Source organism: Mesoplodon mirus (assembly GCF_964341445.2).
Source record: "Mesoplodon mirus genome assembly, chromosome: 10".
NCBI lineage: Eukaryota > Metazoa > Chordata > Mammalia > Artiodactyla > Ziphiidae > Mesoplodon > Mesoplodon mirus.
The window spans coordinates 38,328,936-38,353,938 of NC_138986.1; the positions used below are offsets into that span (position 1 = coordinate 38,328,936).

At 34.8% G+C, this 25,003-nt stretch overlaps 1 protein-coding gene across 1 annotated transcript in view; it reads left to right on the top strand.

Annotated features, from left to right (window-relative positions):
• The window catches only part of TRDN (triadin), a gene marked incomplete at both ends in the record, with an annotated part of 300,072 nt that overhangs the window by 88,092 nt on the left and 186,977 nt on the right, over positions 1-25,003 (top strand). Inside the window, 1 exon segment of the mRNA XM_082633775.1 lies at positions 15,830-15,912. Within this exon segment, the coding sequence (XP_082489901.1) occupies positions 15,830-15,912 (83 nt within the window).

Below are 25,003 nucleotides of genomic sequence, written 5' to 3' on the forward strand. Positions count from 1 at the left end.
AAAGGAAAGTAAAAGCTTATTCAGAGATTGTTGGCCTGAAAACCCAAAAAGATGCCCTAAATAGGAAGTAAAGGAAGAGAGTGCCCACTAGAGTGGGCAGAGCTGGAGAGGTAGGAGACTGAATTCACTTATTCTTAAAGCCACATATGGTATTCATTTGCAAAAGGGGAATAAGTGAAAATTCCAATCCAGATGTCATTTGATAAGCATCTGCTAAATACTAAGGTTCATTCTGTATACTTTCACATACTTTATTCATTTAATTCTCACAGAAAGCTCTGAAGTAGGCAGTTAGAGAATCAAGTGTGGAGCTTCAGGGAGAGGTCAGTGGTGGAGATGAGGTTGCCAGGAGACAGAATGAAGTAAGTCAAAGTACAGGCACTGAGTATCTTCTGCATGCTCAGCAGTCCCAAACTGAGCACAATAAAGGACATAAGAATACTAAAAGATGATCTCTCTTTTAACAAGTGGTGTAGATGATCATTTGAAAGAGAAGAAAGGAACTAATTAGTAGAAAAACGTTTAAACTTGAGAGATTGCATAATACAGGCACTAAATGTTACAAGTTTCAGAGGAGAGACATCCCGTGATTTCTGGTGTCAGGGGAGATAATGTGCATCTAGAACTTGAAAAATGGATATTATTTGACTAACTGCTGAAGAATACATAGGGCTTGCTTTGTGTATGAATGAAAGAGAAAATGAATGAGGACATAGCAGGGCATGTGAAATTGATATGTTTATATGACAATGATGACATCAGACTGGATAGGGGATAAATTAAGATTAGAAAACATTGGGGCATAAGAAGTGATGTTTGTGGTGACAGATTACAGACACTTGGTCAATCAGGCACGGCTGATATCTGACATGAAGAGAATCTTTGAAAGATTTAAAGATTTAAAGAAAAGATTTAAAGAAGATTTAAAGAACAATGACACAAAACCAGTATTTCAGAGAGTGTGATCAGGCAGCCCTCTGCTTAAGGTATTGAAAACAAGAAAATTTGTGGAATAGTGATAAAGCTGTTGAGTCTAAGACATGGTTTTGAAGGAAGTTGGGGCATATTTCACAAGCCATTTTTTCACGGGGGTGGTGATGGGAACTGTGTATAAGTGACTTAAGAAATTAACATTGCAACTCAAAATGCTGCAAACTATCTTGACAATTTAAGTTCACACAAGAGGTAGAAACTTAAATGAAGTCTAGATATAAATAAGAAAAGTGAAATATGTGTGACTGTTGGTCAAAACCACAGTGTATGAAGGAAAGTGCTAGAACCAGACCTGTTTATAACCTAACAGACAGTAATTGCTTCCTTTTCTTCTTTGGCTGATTTCTGTTGTTTTCCATTGTTTTATTTTGGTTCTTCAGAAGTAGCCATTTAATGCATGAACATTACAGGCAGTGTGAACAGGTGGTTAGGCATACTGACTCCAGAGCCAGACTGCATGGTTTCAAATCTAGGCCCTGACACTTGCTTGAAATTATAACGTTAGTCAAGTTAATCAATCTCTTTAAATCTCCATTTCCTCCCCTGTCAAATGAGGTGGATAATGGGATTGTTGCAGAATACATGAGCAGATGGTCAAAGTGCACTGAAAGGCCAAAGCTTTCCAAGTGCTTAGTTTTTTAGAATCACATCAACAGCATACTAGACCAATTTTGACCATTCTAGTCATCTGATGTCTTCTATCCTTGGTTCTACTATCTATATAATGTGGGTAATAATACATAATTTATAGTGTTATATTGAGGTTCATATGAAAAATCCTGCATTATATGAATTAATGAGTTTGGTTTAAGTGTCATCTAGATGAGTTCTGCGAACCATGTTAGATTCTGTAGATATAGCAGTGAACAAGTATGCGTGATGCCTACTTCTCCTTTAAAATAGGGTAATAGATATTACTTTATAGGGTAATAATGGAATAATTCATGCATAGACACATATACTTAGAACACTACCTGACTATAATATGTACTATTTAGATGTATAGTGGTAGCAGTCGTGCTCAAATATAGCAAAATTATGGTTTTCTACCCACTACTTCTTATTATCTTTCCAATTTATCATATATTATTATCATCCTCTCCCTAGCAAGTCTTCCTTTACTGCCCTATATACACCTTCAAGAAACATTTTCCTTGAAATCCTTGTTGCCTCATACCTTGCCAGATACATACTATGTTTATTGAATTGAATTCATGATGTATAATATTTATGTCACTAAAAAAAAATTATTGATGATCATCTCAGAGCAGCCCTCTTTATTCATTCCTAGAAATAATCTTGTTTTTAGAAAGATGACGGGTTTCTAAGCATTGCAAATAGGCCTGTGTAAAGATTCTTAAAGGAGTTATTGGTAGTATCTCTAGAGACGGAGGCTCAGAATTAACAAAGCTGGGTTTGCTGTGTGGGTCAGTAAACTGCAGGTACCATATAGAATTACACAGAAGTGAGAAAAAAAGAGAGAAAGCCTACACTTCATTACAGGCGTGCATAGTTCCTGGACTTGGCCCCATGAAAGTTGCCTTCTGATTATTTGAAGTATGGGGAATCTATTTAAGATAAATGTATCCAATTTTCATAGTTGTCTCAATCAATCCATTAAACATTCTAGTCATTATAAATAGCCAGAATGTTCAGAAATAGATCCAAGCACTTCTGAGTGGCCATGATTCCTCTGATGCTGCTACTACTCTCTCAGTCAGCTTCATTGTGATAAAGGGCATTAGGTTTGGGGAGAAGGCCAGTAAATAAGAAGAATTCTCTCCCCACAGTATAATGTTCATATCACTTTACTTTCTCTTTGTACATGTAAGGAGGACAAACTGAAGACCTAACATTTCATTTTTCTTGCTTTCTCAGAATTTTGTCTCCAGCCCTTTTGAAAGAGGTGTCAGATTCTAGAGGAATGTCTTTGCTGTGAGGGAACTTTCATTACAGTGTCATTTTGGTCTGGCCTTGTCACTATTAATGGCATAGACCTGCTGTCAGATAAGAATAAATTCCTTCTCAGGTAGCCTACTGGGACTATTCAAAGCTTGTTCTAAAATAGTCTGAAAAGGAACAAATAATACAGAGTAATTTGAATTGCTGAATGAGAAGCAAGGAAAATTAGGGCTTAATCAAAGAATTATCGAACTAATTAGGTGTTATTTATTAATGTGTCATGTCTTTTAATAATCTTATCCGTCGTTTATATGCAAGAGCGCAGATTTAAAAAGCATTCTAGTGATTATGTAAATATATTCCCCTAGTGCTATTCTAAGGTTCATTTGGGTGGCCCAGAAGATAAAGAATAGGGTTTAGGGCTTTCGAACCATTCAACTAAATGCATAGTTCTTAACCCTTTTCTTAAGCAAGTCTTATTTTATTTTTTTAGTTTTAAAAGCAGCCCTATTTTAAACATAGAAATAAGTATGTCCCATGCCTATTTTGATATAACTAATTTTAAACTAAGTAGTTTGATATAGCTACTTTCAGAGAGACCTAATTTGGTAAACAAATATTCCTTGTCCATAGCTTTTATTCCCATATAGGATGTTTGTGCAAGATGAAGACAATAATGAATTTTGCAATATTAACATTAACGTTATAGGCTGAAGACTGTTCAACCAGTCACTCAGGATTTTTTGATCAGTTCTATGACTGCTATTCTAGCCTAATGTATTTTATGTTTTGGTTTTCTAAAATATTCTATGTTGAGGCACTAGTACTGTTTATTCCCACATAGTAGTAATAATTATTCCACATTTGAAGATAGTATGTTTTGCCTATTTATCTCCTCCTCAACATCCAAGTTGATACGCTGAAAGTCGTCCTGTCAGTCTCCCAGCAGTTACTGAACCCCTAGTATGTACTCAGTGCTGGTGGTCATTAACATAAGTTTCAAAGTAGAAGGAGGTAACGATCTAGTCAGAAGTTATTACAAATAAAACAATGAACAGTATAAAGAAGCTTGGGGAGAAAAGTGGAAGAAGGTACTAATTAAAGACTAAACTAAAAAAAAAAAAAAGACTATATGATGCAGATTATACTCACTATAAACACCTAGAGAAGAAAGCCACAGAGGCTGGAACAGGCTTGATAAAGGTGAGGTCCTAGTATTTCATCAATGTTTATCTTCAGCTTTATTCTGATTGTTATTATTAGTTGCTTACGATGAGTTTAGTATTTATCCTTATTTAGGTGGTCAATTTTTTCAACCCAAGAGGGAAAACGTAGTGATATAATTAGGTATACTTTTTTATTTACAATACCTAGTGAGAAATAAATACAGGAGAAGAACTGAACAAAGTAATGTCTCATCATGTAGTTGTTATCTATACCGCACTGTGTCTTTCCAGATTAGACCCCATTATACTTTAGTGTCTGTCCTTTGTCATGCACACTTAATTATTTATATTACATTTCTCAAATCCCCACTATTCTCTTTTATTCAATATTTCTGCTTTGTGGTTGACATGGTGCTCTCCTGAAGAAAAAACTGTCACCTATAAATCATTTTTTTTTTTTTTGCAACCACTCACATTGTTTAGGTAATGAGCATGTGTTTGGTAGACAAGGTTTGTAACAACTGGAATCTCTTAGAAGTAGACATAGAAAAAGCACCAACACTCTCATATTGAAACATCCGGTGAAAAACAAACTGATGATTTAATCTTCTCTTATATGGAGGTTACATAAGATGTAAACCTTTTCCATTTTCTATTATTCATGACAATGATTACATTAATAATGATTTTTTCCCAGAGGAATATTTTTTGTGTAAATTATAAATAGCCTCCTGGCAGACACTGGATAAGCAGTGTGTATTTTTTTAATGACAAAATAATATCAGTTATACACAATTTAAAACAGGAAGAGAAGTTGGATGATTTCCAGATATGTCATTCAGGTGAGAATGTATTTGTGAATTTAATTGTGGTGTTAAGCCTATTACATAATAATTATTAACATGTCCCCATTTTATCCTTTATCTATTAAGCACAAGCATTGAAATATTTAAATTTATGTTATCTGCCTGTAGTTGAAAAGATACGGGGTTTTATCATCTTTATTAAAGCACCCATTAGAAAATTCTCTACTAAAACAAAATGTCAACCCCTTTTTTCTCTTCCTGAGGTAAATTCCAAAACCAGAAGATTCTTTATTAATTGACTGTAGGTTCTTCCTTAGGCTTTTCATATCTCTTTGAAATGCTTGTAACCATGGAATACTTTCATGTGTTAGAGACAATATGGGGGAAAAAAAGGAAAGAAATTTTCCTACAGGTGTATATAAAGAATAGGACAATGGCAGCATCCCATCCCTTTGCCAAGTTCTGTGTGGTGTGGAAATAGCTATAGGGGGTGGTTGAAAGGTATCAGACTGATTCTATTTTGTATGTATGAGATCTCTGTATAAAAGGGAAGCAACACTGTTTTTCAAATGCCATACAATAGCTTTAAAAAGTACCTCCCTGTATTTGAAGATAAGGAAATAAACAATGAACCTTGAAAAACATGGCTTGCCTAGAGCTGAAGAAAAACTCAGGAAGTCATACAGACATTATTCTGTGTCTAACCTTAAAAGAGTTTTGGGGACTATTAGAGATGGTGATGACAACATTGATGATGGAAAAGATTTACCACTTACTGAGAGTTAACAGTGTACCAGGCACTGTGTTAAGTGAAGCACATGGAATTCACTGAATTCTCACCAAAACCTAGGAGGTGGGTTTAAGTTCTCCACCTCATAGATTAGGAAATGGAACCTAGAGGAAGTTGCAGAATTTGCTCAGATAGATGCTTATTGTCTCCAGCACTATAGGGAGAATATAAATATTTTTTGAAAAGGGGGTCACTGCATCTTAGGTTTTCTTTTTCCCTTCCTTTTCTTTACTCTGTTTTGAGTGATGTAATTTAAAACAAACTCAATTTCTATTTCCATTACAGTGTAAATTTGACATGTACTCCTAAATCTTGCCAACACAACTGCCAAAGAAAGCAGGCAATCTGCTGCTAACTATTAGCTGCCTTTGTTGGTTTGTCAATGAAGGGAATCTGGTATAGAAAGTGTAAGCAGAGTGGACTGTGATTCCATACTCAAGAGATCAGATGGCTTCTCACCAAAATTACTGGAGGAATCTTGGATTATGGTTTACTTTTAAATTTCCTGGGTGTCTATTAAGCTGGCCATAAGCCCTGATAAAATATCATCCAATTCCATCATTAGATTTTTAGGTGAATTTTATTCTTAGTGGTTAGAGTGACAGCAAATTGAGATGGAAGAGAACATAAAGTAGATTTATCTCTAAGGTTGTTGGTAGGTCCTGATGTTATTGAGAATGAAAACAACAGATTCTAGTAGTTTAGGAATTGATTTAGCAATTGACTGTGCCAGCTATTCTCTGTCAATAACATCTTTGGTAGAATCCTCAAGTCAAACAACCATAAAAGATATGAGACGGAAGGAGACATTATTTATTTTCCATGTTTAGATAGTTTACAAAAATGTCAAGCCTCCTACCTCTTAAGAAGTGAATTTGTTATTCTACTTGAAAGTTATTTTAATGCATTTTGTAAATGTAATGATTTTGTCTTGGGAGCCATCTTTTCTCTTATTTTCTCAACTTTCTGTTTGCTACTCACAGTCCCAATGATCAAAAATTTGTTGTGACTTGATTTTCAGTCTTTGAATAGATCAATAAAGTGTGTTGGATCTCTGAAAAGTAAAACCGAATATAAAACCTGAAGTATTAAATTTTGACTTGAGAGCTATTATATATTTAATGTACTCATATTTAGGGATATGACATGTTATAATGACCTGGTTGGTAAACAACAACCTTATTAGAACTGATACTTTTGTTTTAGTAGCAATGATCAATTAAATTAAGTGAATAATAGCTCATTATTCATTAGTCAGAAAGTTAGCATGTGATGGGGCTAGGGGCATGCTTAGGGATATAAATAAAACGAGATTTTTAACTCAAAATTTTATTGAAATTTTGTAATTTTTCTTAAAAAATATCCATTTTTAATTCTATTCAATTATGTCCTTAAAATTTTAAACATAAATATAATATTTTGAATATATGTCATGGAAAAAATTGATTTCTAATAAGATAAGCCACTGTTATACTTCTATCACTCAACTCACTTAGAGAATAGGCATCTCCATTTTGATAAAGAATGTTAAACATGTTTGACATTGGAGAACAGCATCTCAGAGACCTAATTTGAATTAACTGTAACTTCGAAAATTGAATTGACATAACTGATGGTCAAAAATATGTGTTATTTGTATTTCAAACATCTTCAAATGAAACAAGGATTAAAACATCCATTAAAAATATCATTACACCATAATATAGGATACTGCACTTAAGATCTATTTTCTTTTAATTATTATGAATGTCATTGACTATAGAATTCTAAAGCATAATATAACAACATAACATTTTTACTGAATTGAAATTGTTTAATATTATTCTAGATTTCATCATATATTTTGTTCATTGCTTGTCCTTCTTTGCTATCTCTAAAATAAATTCAAACAGAAAGACAACATGCTGCTGTGCAGAGCACTACATTGGGAATCCACACTCATGGATCCTAGTTATGTGTCATTTAGGTGAATTTAGCAAGTTGTTCATTTTCTTTAGGTTTCAGTGTTCTCAGTAAATTCTTGTTTCTTCTGGCACTAAAATCCTATTCAAGTTACATACGTAGGGACATAATTCTTTAAGCTTGAAATATACCACAATGGGTAATTTCATAGTCTTTCCACTTGAGGGTAACTGTAGATTCAGAATATATTGCAAGTGTTATATTTTGATTGGACTATTTAACTAATGAAGCTACCTTTCTACATCTTTGAACTTTCAGCTCAGTTTTTCCCACTAATCGTCGATAGCAGTGTTAATGTTTCACTTTCATTGAAAGATTGGTACTCATAAACAACTTGGTAAAGAGTCTCACAGAAAGAAAATGAATACTTTGGTCTGGAGCTATAAATAATTGAAAAATAGAAAACCAAAAAATAAATAAGTAAAATTTTATTATTTTTAATATTTTGTTGAAACTGTTTTGTACTCTACCAAGAACTAAAAATACTGTGATTTGCTCTGTTCATATTCAAACACTCTAGAAACAGTATAACAGATAAGCATTTAGCAACACTCATTTATTCATTCATTTTCTCCTTTATTCATTTTCCTTTACCAAATATGTATTGGCATTTCAGATTCTGTTCTCAAGTTGCTCTAGTTGAATGAGGATAAAAAAACAAAAACAGCAACAATAACAAAACATCTCAGCACAGACTTGTAAATAAACAAATGTATTGAGAATCAGACAATAAAGTGTACTCTGGGTACTCTGGGAGCATAAAGGTTATGAAGGGAGTGGGTAGAAGGGAATCAAAGAAGGGATAAAAGACATTTCATTGGATGACTCCATGGCAAGTAGGATATTTGCATCCTAAGTACATGAGATAGTTTTTGTTTTTATAAATTGAGACTGCAGTCCATCTAATATGCCTCATTAAGCTCTTTTCCTATCAGCTTTGGCGTTTGTACTAAAAGAGAAACATACAGTTCATATTACCTATTTGTTTCTTCCATCTTTACTGTCTGCCTATTGCCTCACCTTATGTATAAATATGATTTGCTCTGGGGTTGACAGAGATATAATTTGGGTAGCTAGAAGGGACTATTTAGGAAAAGTGAAGAAATAGTAATTCTGAAAGTCTTGAAAACCTTCCACGTGTCTATCTAGAATTGTCAAAATGAGGTCAGGTAACTAAATGTGCTACTTGAGGTCAATTTAGTATCTAATTAAATAGAACTTGACCACTGAAGAAAACTATGAGACTTTTCATCTTAGAAAGTGAATATTTAAAGATCTTCTAAAAGTTATGAGTCATTTATGAAAATAGATAGAATAATTAGCATTTATCTTCACCTTCCAAATAAATATTCAATAAATAGAAAAATGAAATGGAGTGAAAAACCTTTATCTTAAATGCTCTTGAAGCATGACCTTGGTTAGGCTGCTTTTCCTTCTAGATACCATTTTTTTCCACCTGAAACATTAGGGTGTTGTAATAGCTGATTTCAAAGATCTCTTCCACACCCCAAAACTCTATGGTTTTGATTCTGTGCATTTATTTTTGTTAAGTCCCAGACATCAGGTATTCTGTCATAATCAAGGTAAAGGATAAATAGAACAATGATATGATCTTGAATCAATCTTATTTCCTTTCTTTAGTTGGCTTTTCCATGGAAGAATTATTTCTACCTTATAAATTGGAGATGAAGAAGAAAACATACTAATATTACCTTTATCATTTTTAATCAAAAGAATGTATGAAATATGTATTTGGCTGCTATTCCTTGCTTTTCATCAAAGAAAATATGCAAATATATAATAACACATGGAAATATTAGGGAAGCTTTTTATCAGGATGCAAAGAAACCTTTCCAGTAGAAACATTTTGGCCTAGAGGATGCTCTTTGATCTAAGAACTTGAAGCTTATGGTGTTTTAAACACCCTATAGTAGGGTTGCATAGCCAATTTATACTAAATAATCCATTTGCTTAAAATTTTTCTAAAATCATGAAAAAAATCTTGAAAATTAATTACCAATATGATATATTTTTGCAATAATCCAACAAAGTAACTATGGCTTCAACTTCAGTGTCTTCTATATAAGTCCTCTGGCAAAACTGAAAACTACATAATTCAAGTGACAACAATGACTAAGTAATTAGTCCATAAACAGCATCTAGCTGAGTAAACAGGAAATTTCCTGCCCTTATTTGAGTATTACTTTTCTCATTCATTCCCAGATGCTCAAGCCAAATTGTCAGTCATCCTTGATTTCTTTCCTTCACTTACCATATCAAATTCATTTAAAAATCCTTTTGGGTTTGTGTCAAAATGTACTCTGAGTCCATCCACTTATCTATAATTTCTATGTTTTTCATTGACCATATCTTTAAAACTGTCGCCCGTTACTCTAAATAGCATTCCTTATTACCCTTCCTTGATACATTTTTAATAGGATACTTATTTCCATTTTACTTATTTAGTTGATATTTTTTCTCTCTGCCCAGTAGAATCTCAGCTCCACAAAATAGGTGATTTTGTCTATATTGGTCACTGCTATAACTCCATATCCTAGGAAAGTGCCTAGTACTGAGTAACTCATGTACATTTTTTCACGCAAACAACTGAATCTCCACTGCAACCACCTAGACCAAGCTCATGTCATCTCTCACCTGGGTTATTTCAATAGTCTCCAATTGATCTTCTGCTGCCTCTCACAAGCTTTCCTCTGCAAACATTGTTTCTCTTCACACAGCAGCCGATGATCTTTTAAAAACCTACATGTCATACTAAAACACTTCAAAAGCTTACTGCTGCCCTTAGAACAAATCCAAACTCACTGGAACAGCCGAGAGTGCTCTGATATGAGCTTGCCTCTGCTTTCCAGCACCAATGACCTTTAAGCAATCCAGGCTGGCACCTAACTTGGGCATTTTGACTTGCCTTTCCCTGCCAGGAATCTTTTTATCGGACCTCTTCTGAGGTTTGCTTCTTTGTATTCAAGTCAGAACTCAAGTGTCTCCCCCTTGGAGACAGAGCCACTTCATACATTACGCACTTGTCCTGCAGTTTGTATACTTCCACAAAGGCCCCCTGCTCTTCTCTCCTCCTCAAGACTCAGACTGGAGCTGCAACTGACCAGGGTAAGAGCTGCCTCTTAATTTTGCACTAAGCAAGCCCTCCTGTTCAGACCTTGTCACCTTGGACAGCACATACCCAGAAAGGAGACTTTTTCTAATTTGCACAAATCTTCATAGGTTAGTGGAGTCCTGGTCAGTACTGACCCCATTCTTCCTTTTCTAATCAATTTAGTGTCATCTCTTTCCCACAGTCATTGTCTGCCTCACCACTCTGTTTTGATGTCCCTACCTTTCTGAGGTCTGAAATTATCTGTCTTCCTTGTTTATTGCCTGTCTCCCTTCATCTTTAATGTAAGCTCCATAAAAACAGGGTCCTTCTTTGTCTTCCCTATGGTCCCTCACTGATTTCGTTTGTACCGTTATGCCCAGGAACACTCACAACAACCCAGCTGGAAGAGACATTACTGTTCTTGTTTTACCTTGAAACAACTGAGACCTCAGTTAAGTGATGATTGCCTGTTTACGTATACCCTTCACAAGATTGAGTACAAGGGATGCAAAGTACATGTTTAGAATTTATCAGTACATAAGTGGTATAAAGGTATAAAGATGCCTATGACTGGAGTAAAAACCTTGATCCATCCACCCCATACAAACTCCTGAACTTCAGATTCCTAATTCCTCATTTCATAGTCAAATTCACAAGTCTGGGATTATTATATTAGTGGTGTCTTAATTTTGTTTTAAATGACTAGTGTGGGAAAGGGAGGAGTGGTTGACTCTCTAAATTCCTCCCTTCAAAATGGTCCCTTCTCTCCATTTTGTAAGTGGTCCAAAAATCCAAGGCAGAGAAAGAGACACTCAGTAAGGAAACTTGAAGGTCAACATGTCCCTATTTTAATAAGGACGCTAGCACAATTACATGTATCAGTCTAAAATATAAACCGTATTTTCATTTTATTTTAGTATTTGTTCAATGCTAAACTTTGAAAATATTATTCTACATGTTACAAAAAATGTCAGTCTAGGAACCTTGTGCCAATAAATAAAAGTAATACTATTGCTTTAACACACTTGACAATAATTTTCTTACTAAATTCAGATCTTCCCATTTTATGTTCAGTCACAGATTCACAAATTCTTTTAATGATGCTGACAGAATGAGTTGGGATAGGAATTTGTAATTATTCATACTTTTTAATTTTTCAAGATGTAAATGAATTTTAACTCAGCAGTCATTTACTAGAGTGACACCTTCTCTGTCACGAGATCTATGGCCATTCATTGTTTTCAGCACAGGAGGAATTTCAAAGAGTTTGTAGTCTTCTGGGTGAACTCAGTACCTCTAGGAAAATGCAGTGGAGGCCCAAGGAAAAAGTAGCTTTCATGCATTAGCATAGAAAATCTCCTCAACATTTGTTTCAAGATTTAGTTGCTAGACTTTAGTTGCCTAGAAATGGTTTAGAACCAGGAAATCTCCTTTGATAAAAAACTAGGTAAATTAAACTTTAGTATAGTGAATTGCTTTTTCCTTCACATTACCTGAATTCTGCTCACAGCCTCCTTCTTGACTTGAGATTCTGAGTAATTCCATTCATCATTTCTAGCAAAGTAAAGAAAACATCTGTAACTTAGAATATTAGAAGGAATGCACACTGTATACTATCCCCAGTGGAATTTGACTAAACAGTCATAACAACTTGGGTGACAAAAAATTCAGAACAGTAAAATATTGGCAGCTTACAAACATGCAATTCAGGTATTATGGAAATAAGCCAGCCAAAATCACTCAAGGAACAAAAAGCCAATTCACTATGTTTGAATGTCAGAGGGATTTTCGGGTAATAGCTTGTAAAATGAAGGGCACCTTTAGAGTTCCAATGTAAATTTCAACAACCTGAATTCTCCCTTCAGAGAGTAACAATCTTCAGGAATTCCAAAGAAATATATTCCTAATAAAATGATAAGCCTTTTTCCTATAAATGAGTTCTGCTATTTCTGTCATGTTTAATTTTATCTGTTGTTATGTCTTTGTTTTCTTACTTCAAAAGTGTGTTTCAAGTCCTCTTGTGTAATTAGATGGAATATAAATTGTAAATATATTGTAGGAAAAAGAATATTTTGAGTATTTACTATGTGTTAGATGCTTCATCACTTAATCCTCACAACGGCCCTGAAAACTCTCCTTATTTTATAAAGGCCATGATGCTTGGGTACTTGATGAAATTTTCAAATTCACACAGATTGTAAGTGATGGAGCTGAAACTCTCATATTTATCTATTTGACTACAACCATGTAGTCTTTATACTAAACAACATTGCTTTCATTATAAAATTCTATTATTAATGTAACATTATATTCATATAAATTCATAAATTATTATATTCATATAATATTGTATATATTCATTCATATAGCAAAATGGTCTCTGATTTCAATAGCATTCTCTGACTTCAATAGCATTCTCTAAAAGAAGGCTTTTCTATAAGTCAGTACTAGAGAGTCATGTGTCATTCTCAAGTATGACATGCCTGATTTGTTTTGGTGACCCCTAGCAAAACAAAAACTTTTCCTGAGCTAGTAATTCCCCTGCCAGGGCTACCTAGCACTGTCACTATGGAGGCAAATGGACATCTGGCTTTTTCTATTTCTTGTGGTGCTACTTCCCGACTGCATCCACTGCGTCACCATCATGCAGTTAGCCATTTTAGGGAGTGTAATATCATTGATTACAGCGAGAGAATTTCTCTACGAATGATTACAATCGTAGAGAATTTCTGATATAAACTGGATATTTTACTTTATGCTGCAGAAGCACCAGTTTGATCGTTTTAATAGTTCTATGTATTTTGGCATCCAGGCCTTTTTTTCACCAGATACTCTTTGTCTGGATTCCCTCCCGCTATTCCTCCATTCTTTACCTGGGAATATCCTTTTAGGCCTTTAAATGCGAGAATCTTTCTGTGACATCCCCTCTGTGTATATTATTTCCCATCTTCACACTGTATTATAATGATCTGTCTGTAAGTCTATTTTAGCCATTATATTGGGAACTTCTTATAGGCAGAGTTGGGGTTTAATGGTTCTTCAGTGCTGGGATATAATAAGTGCTCACTAAATTAAAAAAATATATAAAATAATGACCTCATAGTTCCTCCAGGAAAATATAAGAATATTTTGTATTCTGAATTATGAATTATTCCCTGGGGAAAGAATTGAATACATTTTAAAATAAATTCCTAAATTGCTTATCAAGACTATGATTATACATCAGTACTGTTCAAGAAAGTATTTGACAAGAGAGAAAGCAGTTTAGTTTGAACAGGCAGGATTCCATGAAGATATTTTTGAAAGCCTTAGTATTTAGAAACTATGTATATTCATGGTCACTTGTATTTTAAGCTTTAGTTATTTAATTGACTCCTTCCTCAATCTTTTGATAGATTATCCCTAGGTTTTGCAAACTACAAAATACCATCCTATTTTAGAAACAGTTTTTCAAGAACAGCTCTCAAGAAAGATTTGGGAGTGAATTTTCCCAAGTATACGTCCATTTGACTTACAAAGACAGTGGAAACTAGGGGTGGAAGCTCCACGCCTCTGTGTCTCTCCAGCTGCAGAACCCCTTATATGTGATGGCCCCTTACATATGATGACCCTTTGCCTGCCTTAGGCAGTCTGAGAGGAGCTTTTGGCACCTCAAAACTTCTTAGGAGCTGAGCACCTGAATCCCTGTTCACTTCAGTTTAAAACTGCAAAATGAAAATTACATCTACATCCTAAGCATCTTATAAAAATTAAATGACTTAGTACATCAAAACTGTTTGGGATCGTTCTAGGCACATAGTAAGCACTATATAAATGTTAGCCAGGGAAAAACAATGTGGATCAAACTCCTTTTTTAGTTTGCCCATCCTTACCTTTTCTTTGCTTACTGAAAAAGGAAATTCCATGTTGCATTATGTTTCCATCAAATCTTTGCTTTCATGAGGAAAATAATTAATACTAATATGGATGGATACTTTTCTAGGTATATGGCCTGCATGTCATGAAATAATATGCTTTGCTTTTGTGCATACTTGAACATGCTCAAGAATCAACCTGGATGGGTCTAACAGCTAGAAGAAAGTTCTATGATGAGTGGAGACTAACCTCTTCTACTCAGCTTGACAGCCTGGGATTCCTCCCTTCTCGCCACCACAGAAGGTGGTGTGTGCGTAACTCAGGTCCCTAATCCACAGTTCACCAAAGCAAACTAATTTTGACAAATTCTAAAAAAGGAAGACTTCCAGGAAGCAGGCAGGTCTGCTGATATTTGATAATATCTAGTTGTCAGTGAGATTTTAGAAGGTGCATATGCCCACGTTGGTTCTTGGACTTAAAAGAAACACACAGCAGGAGTTTATGGAATGAAAATGAATGATAAAACATTTTGCAAGCATTTCATATGAGATCATATGTTAGTTAATGTTTACAGTTCATGGCTGGGATGGTTTTGGTTAATTAAAGAAATCACTTGGGATAAGGAATTACTCAGAAACGATTGTGGGTTTTTATGGTTCATAAGAAGCCCAGAGACTTGAGGCGGGCTTTCAAGTTTCTATAAAACTGAATATATTTTCCCTTTAGCCCATTATTTACTTAACTGCAGGTCATTTATTTTGGCAGGAGAAAATGTACCCGTTCAATATCAAAAGGCCTATGAATTTTAACCTTCTTTCATTGCTTTATTGTATCATTTGAGAATTTTTAGCTAAATGAAGAAAATGGTGATTTTTCTATATATTAGGATTCCTCTTAGCTTCTGTGATTTTAGTTTCCATAATTTGAAGTGCATATTGAAAATAAATTGCTTTATTTGATTGCATGTATGTTTTCATTAATGAAGTCCTGTAGATATATTTGACATTGTGTATATATCTAAGAAAAGAAATATTTTCAGAAATGGCTCTGAAGATAACTGAATCTTTGTATGTATCCACTTAAAGATCTCACTTAATAACAATTTTCTTATTGCATAATAATATGAATTTATACTTTGGATTATGAATTATGCATGTTGGGGACAGATCTAGCTATTTTAGTTGTGTATATTAAATTTATTAATACTTTTTGTTCAATACCTACTCCTGCATTGTGTGCACAGGACAAAGCCCAGCCATACCACCTCCATTACCAACAGAACAAGCTTCTGGACCCACTTTGGCATCACCAACTCTTGAAGGCAAGTATTTATTTTATTTTTCGAAAGATCATCTCTATTGTAGATAAAATAGAATATAGAGAAACAAAGCAAAATAGTAATAGCAGAAACAACAAAATCAATATTTTCTCAAATAGTTTTAGTATGTCTAAGCTACAGTTTACTCTTCCAAAAAATTACAATTTGCTCCTTTTTAGAACACTAAAAATTTCCTCCTAAGATTTTATATTGGTGACCATCAGCTTCCAGAAGGATGACCTGCTTCATACCCTGGAAATCAAGCCAGAAAGTATAGGGACAAATGGACAAGGATATGCCTTGCAATTCCTGTACATAGAACTTGAGAAAATGTCATATGGTCATTATCAGGAATCATACACTCATGTAACCTATTCTCTCCTCTATACCTTATTTATCTTCTCTCCCCTAAACCCACTCCCAAATGAATCTCCAATAACTACGAGAAAACGGCTGAGATTTTCAGATCATCTCATATATCCTCCAAACCCCTCCTATAAAGATGACCCAAGCCCTGTTGATAATTTCTTGTTTCTTAGAAAGATGGTGGTAACTCTGTGCCTTGGAAATAATATAGTGATTAACAGCCTGTGTTCTACAATCAAACAGATCTGGGTCCAAATTCTGGTTCTACCCTTTTCTACCTGGATGACCTTAATGTGATACCTAAACTTTCAGGCTCTTTATTAGTAAAATACTGATACTCATAATACTACCACAGAGAGGTGCTGTAAATGTAGAATAAAACTATAACAATTGCAATTTTTATTATTATATTTGATATTGATGAACTTAGGAATTTCTTTAACTGTATTTTATTGGCTTAACACAACTGTCCCCAAAGAATAGTTTGTAGATCACCGCATTAAAATCAATTGTAAAGCTTGTTTAAAAAATGCATATTCCTGCCACATCTTAGATCTAGTGAATCAAATCTGGCAATTCAGAGAGGAAAATCTATATTTTTAACAAACTCTTTAGTTGAGGCTTGTACACATTAAATGTTAAGAAACTTTGATTTATGTTTATGTGTAAAAATTATTACAAATCCAAGTGTTTTACACCAAACATCTGAATTTGGTAGCCTGCTTCAAATAGTTTATTTATTTATAAATTAAATCTGAATGACTTGGTAAGAGATGCATTGTCTCATTGACCACAGACCCAACAATTGATTGGCTATACATTTATATTTCGGGCAATACATTTATTTATATTACAGTCAGCAGCCAGGGAAGGATTTTAGTAGCTGAGCAGGTGAAGTTTTTCTAAGTTTATATTATAATACCAGCATATTCTATCTACTTTTCTGGCCAGATCCTGACCAAATTATGCCTGTGGCTATGCTCTCTTCAACTCACATTTATTTAGAATATTATTATGTTGGCTTTAATTATATATATGCATTTCACATTTGACATTTCAAAACGCTTTAAAGTAGATATTATTAATGATTAACAAATCTAAGCTTGAGTTTATTTTTGCTAAATTAGTGAACAGCAGGACTGGGATTCTAGCCCTGTATTTCTAGTTCTATACCCAGAGATCCTTCTATCATATTACTATGCAGACTTTGGAGTTTGAGGATTCTAACTTCATGTCTTCTGAGACATCAGCAACTTTGGTAAAATGAAGACATGACATTTTGTGCTTTAGATTCCATGCAGTTCTGTGATAGTATCATGTTCTGATGTCAGTCAAGAGTACGCTAGCAATGTTTATCAAAATCTAATGTGCACACAAATCACCTGGGAATCTTTGACAATGCAGATTCTGATTTGGTCGGTCAAGGGTGGGGCCTTAGATTCTTCATTTTTACCAAGCTCCCAAGTGTTGCTGCTGCTACTGGTCCAGGACTTCATCTGTATAGTAAATCCCTAGGTGATTTAGGAGGAAGGTGGAGAGCAATTGAATAATCCTAAAAATGCTTTCCATTTAGTATTAGTTACCTAAATGACCTATTGTTGGCCAAATGTCCTTCAGAATGACTGGAATGACACACATGGAGAAATTCTGACTGCTAATTGTCTGGGAAAAAGCAAAAGGTTTCAAGCCACATACCTAACTAAGCATTGTAGAAGGGCTCAAAAGAGAGCAAGAGAAATGCCACTGGGAATTGGGGGAAAGGTTACATTATACTTGTAAATTGTAATAACCTATTATATAGTATGTAAAATATTTTGATTTGGTCAGCTACAAATTGAATGAATTAGTAGTTGCAAATTTCAAATAAAAATCCCATACAATCTGCAAGTTAGTACTGGGTCAATACCAATCTGAAGAAAAGAATTTGTTTGGTTATTAGAGACCATGATTTAATGAAAAGTTCACGTAACGTCTCGCTCCAAGAGTCCAAACCAACAATGCTTCTTGAATATTTAGATAACAGTCCAGATATAGTCCAAGGTTTGAAACTTTTGTCTCCCATCCAAGTCAGCTAAAGACACGTTTATTTGCCCCACACGGGTCTTTTATTTATTGATTTTTGAATGTGATCATCTTGGATAGGGTGAGCTCCCCACTGTCTCCATTGACTGTTACCCCTCCTTCTCCCATTCACTCACTTGGGTCCAGACTTACTTCCTGTGTGTGACAATTATGTAAAGATAGTTTCTTCCTAACATAATAATTTCTTAAATTCCTGATCAACCTTGGTGTCTTAGTCTGCAAGGGCTGCCATAGTAAAATACCACAGACTGGATGGCTTAGACAACAGAAGTTGATTTTCTTACAGTTCTGGAGGCTGGGAGTCTCAGCTTAGGGTGCCAACATGATTAGGTTCTAGTGAGATCATTTCCTGGCTTGTATATGGCCACCTTCTTGCTGTGTCCTCGCATAGCAGAGAGAGCACTCTGGTGTCTCTTCCTCTTCTCAGCAGAACACCAGTTCTGTTGGATCAGGACTCCACCCTTATGATCTCATTTAAGTTTAATCATCTTTTAATCCAGTTACATGGGGGTTAGGACTTCAACACATGAATTTTGGAAGGACACAATTCAATCCATAACACTTGGTAACCTCTAAGCTTAGTTAATGTATAAGTAAAGCAGCTTAAATGTTTGCCTCATATAATTTGTTTAGTTTAATAAGCTGTTTAAATATTTCTTTTTCAGTAATGAATGATTTTGCCTTTTTCATTTCTGTGATACCTGATTTTCCAACACCATGAATTCCCAACTTGCATCATCTTCTGTACATGCTTATAATTGATAAGAGTTAAATATTTAAAAAATTTTAGTATTAGTTACCTATTTTTCTTAACTGAAATCACATATAACTGAGCTTATACTGAAGGTAATAAAACAACAAAAGCTCTAAGTACTCTCATTATTGACTACCGACGTGTATCATTTATCTAGCTGGTAAGTAAATGACTTGGAAAAACTTTATAGTCCTAGAGAGAGAGAGAGGGAGAGATCAGAGTTATATTTCTTTTGGCATTTGGACTATAATAGCTTATGTGACTTTAGATAATTAGACAAAAAACTGACAAGTGACCATCTCACTGCCCAAATGTTCACAGAACAAGAGATAGCCTATAAATAATACTGTCACCTTTAAGTTTCATCAGATTTTAATTCCATTGTTGTTGTGAGACAGACATAAATCAGGGAGCTCCAATTCCCCAATTTGGGCAGATTTTGATAGATTATTCAAATGTTTGACCCTAGTTTACCTCCTGGAAGAGGTTCATAAACCACCCTGTAGCAAATGTTTTGCCTATCAGTCTGTCACTTGGAAAAGAATCTGTCATTTGTTAAGTGGGACCCTTAGGTTCTATTGTTATATTTAAAGAGCAATTTTATTTGACATTTCATCCTGGAGCCCAACACTACAGTTTAAGTAAAAACCTAACAATGTTGCAGGATTACAAGGCTTTTGTTAGTAGTATCCACTTTTTATCTGCAGAAAGACACAGTCTGCCCTAAGAGTGCTGGTACTAAGCAGCTTCCCAAGGAGTCCATGTTATCAGGCAATGCTGAGATCATGGGCTTTGTCAGGGCTTGCAGATGTGCTGCCTGTGCCTTCATTAACATAATTGATTAGGAACTAGGACATATTTAGTATTAATCAAGCTGTTTTTACTGAGGCTGATTATGCACAGTCCTTGATGCACTATTTTAGTCTGGAACTTCCTTAGGACCAAGTTGCAAGAAAATGGCATTATGTAAAAAGGAACTTACATGTGGCACTAACTTATACTCTTTGATTTGAGGAATACAGTTATGACAGGTCAAAATGTAGGAACTTAAACGTATTTTGCATTTTAATGTTTTAAAGAAAAGGAGGGCTTATATATAGACTAGATTATTAAGTTTGCTCACAGGAGATTGGAAACAATTTAGGATTTTATCAACAGAAATCTAAAAAAAATCATGGACTTTATTATGGGTGAAAGCATTCTACACATCTCTGAAGCCCTTAAAAGCTTCCCTTGTGCTTTCATAGCACTTAAAACAATAAGTTTCTCACAACACTGGCTTCATTCTGTTAAGTATCTGTGCACTTCTTATCTTGGGTCACTTATCTAATGCCTGGAAGTTGTGTCTGGCCTTCCTAGAATTTCACTCCTCTCCCCATACCAGACACTTTGTACACTATAATGAAATTCTATTGCTTTGAATCTTTGGGTATAAAGACTAATTGTATATTAAATCAGTTGTTTTCTTTGACTCCTACTACTGTATGTTTTAGAATATGTTTGGCATTTGGCCAGGGAAATTGGCTACAATAACATTGAAAAGATCTTGTATAATGACCAACCACCTCAGGAAATCATTTTGGTCATTGTTGTCAATTTGCATTTGATTATGGACATAACTTAACTGGAACTAACTTAAATAGAGAGCTACCTTCAATATAATAGTAATTCTTATGATCTTTCACAACAGTGTTAAATTTTGTGACGAATTAATTCTTCTGTCTGTTGTGAGCTCTCTGGTGTTGAAAGGCTTGCAAGTTCAAAAGGCCACTATAGTTATCCATATATTCCACAAATGAGACAGATCTGTGTTAGTACCTCGCCCCCTTCATCAAATGGTGCCTTATATTCACATCACAGGTGGTTTCAACCCTTAGCGTGAGAGCCCGTTTATCAGCAAATGTTTGTCAGAACTGTATTTCTTAGGAGAGATTAGTTCCTGACTGCTTTTGGAGAGAGTCCTCAGTGATTAAACAAGACAGCTTCAGGCAACATTTTCCATCCCCTCCCCAATCATCCAAAAAGCTGCTTCATTAAATCTTTGTATAAGTACGATTACTGGATATCATCCTGTTGTCCTGTAATCAACAACGCTGGAAATTTTTTTTCTTTCCTCCTAGTCAACACAACCCCCTGCCCCACTACCAAACACCACATTTTATGTTGTTGATTCCTGAAGAATTAAAGACTTCCATCTACATGTGATTACTGGACATTTCATGTAAAATGGCCACACCTCATCTATTGTGGCAAAGATGTGGAAAGAAGAGGTTATGTGATCTCTTGTTAGGTATATATCTTATACTTAAAATACTTTTAATATTCCATTACAAACGTATAGTTAGCATTAATGGAGCCAAATAAAGCAAGGTGAATGAATACTGTATACCCTATCATCTTCTTGAATAAACATGTAACTGGTACTAACTTAGTATTGCAGTCGTGAGTAATATAAATGCCATCACCCAACAGTGGGTAAGAGAGCTCTAGAGAGAAGACTAAAATCCCAGCTTCCAATTGCAACTTTGACACTAATCAGTTGTATTATCTTTGATAAATCGATTCACTTTTTAGGGCCTCCACTTCTTCACCTGTCAAGTGTGGGGACTGAATTTAAATGGTCTTTTCTGCTTTCACACCCAGATATTTCAAGCTTATTTTTTTCAGGTTGGTGCATTAGTAGTAAGCTACATTAAGAGCATAGTGAAGACTCCATGGCTTGGCACAGTGTTTAAATAGCTACCACAGATGTGTAAGGAAGGTATGGCCATGGCTTAGATAGAGATGTCACACTTGGGCCAACCAGGCATGTCCCTATGAAATGGATAATACTATGAAGCATTATTTTCTGAAGTTCAAAAGTGTGTGGTACAGATAATAAGGGATATAAAAGTTAGGAGAAAGATGAGATACGAGTGAAGCAAGGCTATGAGGTGAAATCACAAGATTTGCATTGGGCCATAAAGATAAGTTGGTAGGATTTGTGCAGAGGAGAAAGGAACAATGTAGGAAACTTACTATAAGATGATTTCTTACCATAGGGTGCATTCGAAGACAGTTTTCTACAGGAGCTAGTGACGTTTTATTTACAATTCTATGAAACTGAGAACCATATTGTCTTAGCTCTTCATTGAGACATATCCTGAGAAGCAAAAAGCATAAAATAATAAAATTGAAATTTGGCCCAGGTTCTTATTCCATTAACTCTATGACACAGTTAATCTTGAACTTTAGGGCAATGCGATATTTTTCTTTGTTTTGAGGTGAAGTAAACTCATACCCTTGGGCAATTTTTAATGGGATTGACCTTTAGTTATAAATGTTGATAATATAGGTAAACCATACTACTTTTAGTACCTATTTTACTTAGAAAGTTGCCATGAGGAGTGAATGAAACAAGGTATATAGCAACTTAGCACAATTAGGTACTCAGCCATTAGCTACTATTATTATCATCATTTTTTTAATCAGGAAATTTCTCTTGTATATATAGTAAATCATTAATTTTTGTTAGTTCTTTATTGGTATCTGTAAAGATAATATGGTAATCTCATTAATGACATTAGTCAGTAAACGTGAAACTCTATATAATTTCTTAATATAGGACCTCAGTCATATCCTAAAGAATTTTGTACACACAACTGAATCATTTACACCTCCTCAGAGACTGCGTGAGCCTGCTAAAACAACTGAGCAGAGGGGTAGTATGATTAGATTTGCATTTTAGATCATTGTGTCAGCTATAGAAAGTGTAGATGGTGAGGGGTGGGGCTTGGGGGTTTGGAGACAAGAAAAACTTAGGAGGCTACTGCTCATGGGGGAAAATTATGTGACTTTTCTCTTAAACAATCATATTTAACCCTCAAAACAATTCCAAGCAGTGAATATGATTTATATCATTTTACAGAGAAGATCAGAGGAATCAAGTAAATTGCCCAAGTTAACACAGTCCTAACAGTGGTATAATTGAAATTGGAATCCAGGTGTCTCACTCCCAGGATCAGTCTATTCCATTATCGTAGACTAGCAATAAAAGAGCTGAACATAATTGCTAAAGTCTTATCTGACCTGGATAAATGAATGGCACTTAAGAATAAGAACAGGTTTGGGGAGATGATAATGAGTTCAGACTTGCTAGGTGCATCAGGGTCCCTGGAACATTCAAAATCGCTGATTAAGAGTATTTAATGAATGTAGTATTTATAAAGGTTTGAGCAGAGTTATGGTGAAGCACCCCAAGGCTAGCCAATGCCAGAAGAGTTGTAAAGATAATATACAGAGTTCTAATACACTCTTCAGCAAGCTTCCTCTAATGTTAGGATTTTATAAAACCATGATTCACCTACCAAGACTAAGAGATTAACTTTTGTACACTAGTAACTAAACTACAAACTATATTTAGCTTTCACCTTTCAGTGATTTGTAAAAGTGTTTTTTATTTCTTACATGTGTGATGAGGACACAGATATTAACATATGTATTCACAGCTTTTCTCCTCCACTTTATTGCCTAAGGAATATTCTAGGTATGCCTGGTCAACTCCTGAGTGTTTATGTTCTGCTCAGGACTCAGGATATGCTGGGTGAGCCAAAAAATTGGAAGGGGCTCAAATAATTAAATTAATTCATGTTTGAATAGGAAGGGTTATTACCCAGAAGAAAATATAAGATTTAAACAGTGAGAAAAAAGGTCAAGAGAAGGGAATAGGAGAGTCAGCATGGGCTGAAGTAAGTTTTTAGCGTGCCCTTGGGAGAGAGAAGCTTTTGGCAGGAAATGCTGTGATGGATTGGGAAGCTCCAGTAAGAAGAGAACCTTTAGAACATTTTGCTTTGGGTCATACAACATTAGCTATTTGAGAGACTTCAAAAAAGATTTAAACTTATCTTCAAACCTCCCTGGAATTTTAGACTCTCATTTCTTTTGATTGCAGCACTGTGCAGAGCTAGGCATGAGGTAACTCAGCTCTGTTGGGGGTAATATGTTAGAACAAGGGTAATTCAGCTTAGTATCATGGAAAAGTAGGTAAGTCTTAACAAATGACTGTTGGGAAATTAAGGGGGAAAAAGAAACACAAAGACAAATAGGCGGAAAAGTGTCAAGAAAAAGGAAAATGTAAAGAAAAATATTCCACAGATTATGAAATATACATTTTAGTAGACGTTAAATATATTTCATTAGAAACTTGCATCTCCAAACTTAGAACTTTTCTCTCTTGTTATAATAGTCTCAATTTTCCATTATAGATTAAAAATAGTTTTTGGGGACATCATTAGCTTTTTCCCATAATAAGAGAAAGAAGTTTTGTTTTTCTTCCCCTATACATCTGACAATATGGCAAGGGATGTCTGTCTGATTTAACTGTCTAGTTGCAATAAATTTTTATTCTGGAGATCAAGGGATGACAAACAAGAATCAGGGAAGGGTAAGGAGCTTTCTGTTGATCAGGGCCAGCTTCCTTCTTAAGAAATCTTTCATAACTTTCATGCTGGTATTAAAAATTAGGGTTTTTTTCCCCTATATTTTGACAAAAGAGAAAGTTAGGGATGAGAAGTTTTGTGAGTAAGAGTGAATGTGATTTTTAATAGCTTTCTTATTATGAAATTCTTGTTGGAACCCTCTTGTGCCAGCAAACTTTTCTCATGAACTATTTTATAAGAAAGGACCAGGTCCCTCCAAAGCTCTAGTTTAAAAGTACCAGTTTTTCTTTATAAAACATTTATTTACTATTTGTGTCAGCTTGACCTAAATGTTTCTTTCTATTATATAAGTTTATTAGAATTCCCAATGAAATTATTCATCCTCTCTAGAACTGATGAGAAAAGGGGCTACATCTTTAAAGCCAGATCTGTTTTATCCAAATGGAGTAAGGGGTCTTGGCGATTGTTCACATAATAAAC